We start from the raw sequence: 7,134 nt of genomic DNA, 5'->3' as shown, positions 1-7,134 counted from the left end.
ACAATGCTATTTCGTCACCTTCTTAACTTGTAAGATAAGATAATAATTTATTCCATAACAATTTTGCAATCATGTCGGAAATATATTTAACCTAAAAGTAAACTAAAATATACAAAATAAAAAATATTAAAAGTTACAGTCTTCTAAATGTCATAAAAAAACGTGAACACATTGAAAAATAAATTAAAGATTACAAATAAATTCGTTAACATGGTATCGATAAAAAACTTAAGTAAGTCACCTGTTGTATGTAGTTGTGACGTGTTCGAATAGACATTTGTTTTGAGTTTTGTCTTTTAAACATGTGTTGTCTATTCGAACACGTCACAACTACATACAACAGGTGACTTACTTAAGTTTTTTACCTATAATATCATTTACTAATTAAATATTACACATTGTTTTGAGCTCAGTGGGGAAGCAGTTATACAATTTTATTGCTTGATATCGCACACAATGGTGAACAACTTTCAATTTAGGCTCTATCAAGATGTCCAAGTCCTTCCTGCGTGTGTTCATTCTAGAGATTATTTCTTCCTCGGTCTCGTATCTCTTTAAACCTGACTCATTGTGACGAAATAGGATTGTGAAAGAAGCAGGCCTGAGCCCTGTCACCTCTGCTGACAATGATATTCAGAACGCATCGTTGGTGACGTCGTGGACGCCCGATGACCTTCTAAATTTGAAGATCAACGAGCCAACGGCAATCTTCCAAAATATGAACGCCAAAAATCCTTATTTGTATAATAAATCTCGTATCCACTTATTTAGAAAGGAGCCTAGGCCTCAACAAATGAATTAAGTTTTAAAACCGGACAAGTACGATTCTATTCTATTTGTTGTTATAACCGCAACAGAAATACATCATCTGTGAAAATTTCAACAGTGCATGAGATACAGCCTGGTGACAGACGTACAGACAGACAGATAGACGGAAGGACTATGGAGTCCTAGTAATAGGGTCCCGTTTTAGGTATAGCACTCGAACGTATACCTTATAATTTATTGTTTTTTTTTTTCTTTTCAAGGCATTGATCGGACTTATTTAGCAATTTTGCTAAATTATTCTTTTATCTGTTTTTTCCGTGTTAGTAAAATGGAATTTGTTAAATTCGCACCACGTGCGAATTATGAGCATGTAAAAAAAGATATCTCAAAGCGCGTGCTTGTTTTAAAAATGTTTCAATTTGATTAATCGCTTGGACCATTTTTAGCGCCCACTCAAATAGGGTTGCCAGGCAATCGGAATGATAAGTTAGGATTTTGATTAAAGCGATCAAATACATTTTTAAAGTCTTTGGACACATGCTTTGGTTTCAGTACACATAAATATCATCATTTATATGTCCTACATTTCAAAGCAAGTTAGTTCCAGAATGTCTTAATATAAAAAGTGACCAAGGCCTCCAGTGCGCCAGGCTGGAATCAAACCAGCGTCCTCTGCTATCGCGGCAGGTGCCTGAGTCCATCGGCTACCAGAGCTTCCCGAGTTCATCCAGAAGGTCCGAACCATACTATTCTATCTTAGCCATGACCAGGAGGTGCCATAAGCCTTCACTAAGAAATGCATATACTTGAATAAATTCGACCTATGCCGCTGTGACCCCGGTGGCCGAATGGCTCAGGCACCTGCCGCGATACCAAACGACGCTAGTTCGATTTCAGCCTGGGGCACTGGAGGCCTTGGTCACTTTTTCTTAGTATATGATATTTATTTCAGTTAAAGAGCCCTTATTCCTTAGAGCGTTCTCCGATTTCACGAAATAACGCTCGATAGATGGCGTTGGCGCTCGGTACGCGAGCGCCGGCAACGCGACGCGCGTTTCAATGCAGACAGGAATAATCTTGATAGTTTTCAACATAATTTCAAGCTACATTCATTTTAGTGTTATATCTATATCATAATAATATGGGCACTCTTTATTTTATTTTATATGCACAGTAGTAGTGTACAGAGTGTACTATAACCCTTGCTCTTTAAACTATCTCTTTCACACCAATGGAAAATGAAGTAGATAGTAAATGACTGCAGATATAAATAAAGAACATGCGCTCAGTTTATAATTCCTTACCTGTTATTTTTGCCCCCTAACATCCCATGTCTGGTAATATTTGATAACCCTACACCAACCTATTTGTGCCATGTAAAATATTTGCGTTTTCCGGATGTAAATTTAGATGCGTCCGTTTTGTTATATTCGGTTTCGTAATTGTTTTATTTGAAGTTCTGTTCGCTAGTGCATGCAAGTAAAAATAAATTGATATCGAGCTCGGTTATAGCGAAATGAGGATATAAAATAAACATGGTTTCAAATTTTTTTAGGGATGAATTGATAAACAATATTGTGCAGAGTTAAAGCTTTATTTATGTATATTTAATTGATTTCACTATATTATAATGATTATCCGTTTAAGGCTGCGTTTCCACTAGAAATGTGCGAGGTTGCGTAGCGAGGAATGTGTTTGTTAAGATGTTTAAGAACCAGAAGAAATTGACCTCTAGAAATACGCTGAGAATATATGCATATGTAGATGTATATGTATATGGTATGTCATTACTATCATATGGTCAACTGTACTGATTCGCCAACATTCCTATATCGTCACTTTCCTATCTTGTCCACATTCCTAATATGGTCCACACTGCTGCCATATTGGTGGACCTCCACTAATATGCCAAAGCACTCATTAATGTAGGTAATTTGAGGATTTGATATATTTGTATATGTATATGTATGTGTATGTGTAAATGTATATGTATATGTACATGTTTATGATACGTAAATGCTGTGATTGTATTAGTTTTTAACAAACATATACCTATGTATGGATCTTCGAACTATGACTATGACATTAATTCAGTTTCGTTTTCCGTTTTCTATCAACGATTCTCACTTGGCTAGATTAGAGCCCCCATATGACAACAGAAATACGAATCTCTCGCTATAGCAATGTAAGTCAGTAACGCCTACCTACTTGCTACTTCGTGCTACTTTACCGCTCTAGAATGAATGAGTGAAAGAATGAGTGAGTGAATGAATGAGTGAAAGAAAGAGTGAATTTATGTATTAAAAAAAACCTTTTTACAATCATTAAAACAAGACGATAAAACAATCTACAATAGGAAAGTAAATAATAATGCGTGATAATTAGCACATTACGTAACTATGTCGAAATTATAAAGGGCCATGTTCTGTAAAACGTTGTACGATAAAGGTAATTCGCAACTCGTGTCGATTTAAAACATTCCCTTCGGTCGTATTTTCATTTGTCACCACTCATTGCTAATTTCCTATTTTTCGCACTTGTATCGTAATGTACTATTCTCTCCTTCCGTTGGCCGTCCAAATCTCCTTTCGTTGGCCTTAATTTAGATAGGTATGTGTAAAATAAAACAAGCAGTTATATAAAAAATTCTTATATTTTATTTTTATAGCACAATCAACATATTTGTAAAAACTTTTACCTAGCACACTTTTCAATATGATTTAAAATAGTGAAATGAGATCCACAACAAAATGGACTTTTAGGTGGCGCTTACATAAAATTGTAACTGTAACACGAATATGCCACAAAGCTACTAGATGCCGCTAGTAGTCTCGCCCGCGCTATAGTAAATGCATATCGTCGGCCCCGCTTACGCCAGCTATCAAGAGATGGCGCTGAGATCGAGATAGATCTCGCTAACGACTGTGCAACGAAGAATCATGACCCTCGGAGCGTTGCCGAGGTTTATTGGAGAAATGCAAGTAGGAGCTTCGGTACAGCACGCTATATACCTTCACCCCAGTTGAAGTATTTTAGTGTATGTGCCGTTGTACAACTTACTAGTCTAGCTCGCGCCTACCAAGTTAGGTCTTGCTAGGCAAGTAAGTACTAGTACTATAGTAAAATCTCTGTAAGTTCGGAATACACGCGCTTATATAACTAAACGCCGGCTTTTCGTCTTCGCCCTCACCTCCCGTCCTACATAACGTTATACTTATACCTAATACGTAATTATACAGGTCCTACCCACACTTCGCTTCCTGTCGCTTTAATAAAGCAAACGGCCCGATTCGAAGAATGATTAAGACAAGCTTAAGATCTTGAAAAGATCGATAACTAAACGACATGTCAAAATTGACGTTTATTTCGATTCCGCTGTGATTCCAATAAGATCTATCTACGATATTTCTAACGTCAAAGTGACATTGGTTGCCCGAATCGAGCTGCTTCTGTCAATTATACGACATACAAACGATATCTAAATAAGAACTTATCTTAACCAGAACTTATCGTTATCGTTTTTCATTCTTCGATTCGGGCCGAAATTCTCAATTTTATGGCTCCTCTACATGATGGCCCAGCGTAGGCCAGTCCTAGGGACGCATTTATGCGTTAGAGGGAACAAGTGATATTGCTATCTCATTTCACCGCATAGCTGCGTCCCTTGGACTGGCCTACGCTGGGCCATCGTGTAGAGGAGCCCTTAAAATTTTTAGTACGCAAATACGACATATAAGGGCATACTTCAGATATTTTATGCTCTAATATATAATATACATTTCTGGAAATTCACAAGCGGGCGGAAATTATTATTTGATGAATAAAAGTAGTAGGCTTATATTATTTTACAGTTACAGATATATTTCACAATAAATTCAGTCTCCATGAGAAATTAGCATAAGAGAATATTACAGCATTTATGACAGAATTTCTAGCATTGATAACTTTACATAGGTACTTACCTACTCTCAAGAATTTATTTGTATTGTATAATAAAATAAAATAGACTAACTTTTTGACAAGCATTAATTTGTGTCACAAATTTATGGGTTATAAAACTAAGTAGAAGGAAAAACTATTTTTGTAAAGATTTAACAGAAACGCATTTTAAGTAATCTCGAACCAAAATCAAGAGTAGGTACTTTCGAAAGCAAAAAAAACTAAGAAGGGAAAAACATTCACAAGGTTTTTTCTCAATCCTTTGCCTTACTTTTTTCCGGAATAATTTATACCTCGGGAACCTGATAGAACTTTTAGGTCTCATTCAGACGGTGCGAAAACTCGCATGCGAGCATAATTACATTGCGCTATTTGATCGTTAGACTGAATTGCATGTAACCTCAAAAGTCCGCAATGTATCTTAAATTGCATGCGAGTTCTTTTTTCTTTTTTCACATTGGTAGCAAACAAGTTCAAAGGTTCAACTTTGATAATGAAATGCCCTATAAAGTAAAATTAAGTTTTTATTTTATCTACATAAAATAATTATCGCTGGCCTTTTATTAATATTAAAACTTGAATAATAGTATTTTATTATTGACTTAAGTAATGAAATAGACATTGTATGAAAACATTAAAATTACATAAACTTATTTATTTACTTAACTAATTTTCTTTGACATTGACACTTAAAGCTTTTAATTTTAGGCTTAAAAAGTTTCGATTTGTTATATAATAAAGCCATTTAAATTATCAATAGTACAAAAAGTCATAGATTCTTACGATACTCTGCTATTCGACTAAAACTCTAATTCTTTCAAAACTTCACAATCATTTTTAATTGTATAAAACACAAGCCTTCTTTGGCTTTGCCATAAGATTAATACAAAGTAAAAAGGCCAGAAGTTTAACAATTTTCTTATACTTACTAGTTTTTTTCTCACAAAATTTTGATGAATATTAATTTATTTTATAAGTACAATGATATCATAATTTTACTTACATTGACTCAAACAATATCACTTAAAACTAATCAAGTCTTAAAAACCGCTTTAGTGACAACCCTGACTGATTACCACAACCAAAGCGGAATACCAAGTAGATATTTATTTCAACAGAATGTATGGAGTGAGTGTTCTATACACAAGTATTACTTTTTATATTTTAATCACCTAACTACTTTTTATTAGGTTTCTAAACGTGAGTTCCTGTTCCTTGACCATTACCTGTAAGAAAAAGTTAACATTAAAAAAAAAATACAAATTCGTTAGTTTCGTGTTTCGTGCAAGATATTGCTGGCGATTGGTGCTTTCGTTATTTTTAACGATACCATATATTTGTGGTTTCTTTTACGTGGGACGACACAAATAATATTAGATCTGAATAAAATCGAGTTTACGTAAAAAATGTAATCCTCCCGATTACATTACAGCTATAGATAAAATAAATGTTAAATAAAAATATTGATGTGACGAATTTACGAAAAATAAAATCATGGTACAATCTTAATAACCCTTTTCTAATCCCAGAGGAATAAATCTTATAATAACAAGTTTATTCCATGAGGCATTCATTTTAAATGACATTTAAAATCCACAAAACGCTTGCTGTCTCGACAAAACTGTAATTTTATTAAAATGCTTTTCAGATTTTTATTATAGATGATAAAGTGTTATTTTAAGTATTAAGTATATAGACGGCCCGATTCGAAGAATGAAAGACGATAGCGATAAGTTCTGGTTTAGATAAGTTCTCAACTTCTCATTTAGACATCGTTTGTATGTCGTATAATTGACAGAAGCAGCTCGATTTGGGCAACCAATGTCACTTTGACGTTAGAAATATCGTAGATAGATTTTATTGGGATCACAGCAGAATCGAAATAAACGTCAATTTTGACATGTCGTTTAGTTATCGATCTCTTAAAGATCTTTCCCAAATCTAAAACGTGTTTTAATCATTCTTCGAATCGGTCCGTAAGGATATTAAATCGATATTATGTAATACTGTTAAGAATCAGCGGCTGTAGCATGGTCACATTTTTATCACTTGTCTTTCGTGTCGTGTCACGTAATATATAACATATACAGAGTAATTTGTGAGACGTGAGCAGGACTACAGTAAATGTTAATGAATCGTTCACCATCATATTAAGTAAAACAATCACGCTTCAATAACTGTCACGTTCTAACAAGTATGTAAGTGCGAAAGTGACAGGCACAGTGACAAGTAATAAATATGCAACCGTCCTACCACTGGAGAATGCACAAGTCATATCACTTGAACTAAGGTTGTCGGAATATTATGTATTAGAATGATTGCAAATTTGTTCATCACCTTTGGCTTTGGGGAAATCTTGAAGAAAGGCCAAGTCATGAGCACCGGCGAGATGAGGAATGTTATGAAAGAGAAACCGAAAGAGGTACG

General features: G+C 34.6%; 1 protein-coding gene across 1 annotated transcript in view; it reads right to left on the bottom strand.

The window, feature by feature from the left end:
- Positions 1-3,402: 3,402 nt before the first annotated feature.
- Positions 3,403-7,134, bottom strand: part of LOC133531036 (irregular chiasm C-roughest protein-like) — a 216,689-nt gene continuing 212,957 nt past the window's right edge. Inside the window, exon 22 of the mRNA XM_061869121.1 lies at positions 3,403-5,933. Within this exon, the coding sequence (XP_061725105.1) occupies positions 5,902-5,933 (32 nt within the window). The 3' untranslated portion in view covers positions 3,403-5,901. The remainder of the gene's footprint in view (positions 5,934-7,134) is intronic.

This window comes from Cydia pomonella, chromosome 24, assembly GCF_033807575.1.
Source record: "Cydia pomonella isolate Wapato2018A chromosome 24, ilCydPomo1, whole genome shotgun sequence".
In the NCBI taxonomy this organism is placed as follows: domain Eukaryota; kingdom Metazoa; phylum Arthropoda; class Insecta; order Lepidoptera; family Tortricidae; genus Cydia; species Cydia pomonella.
This window is presented reverse-complemented; position numbering and strand designations above follow the sequence as displayed.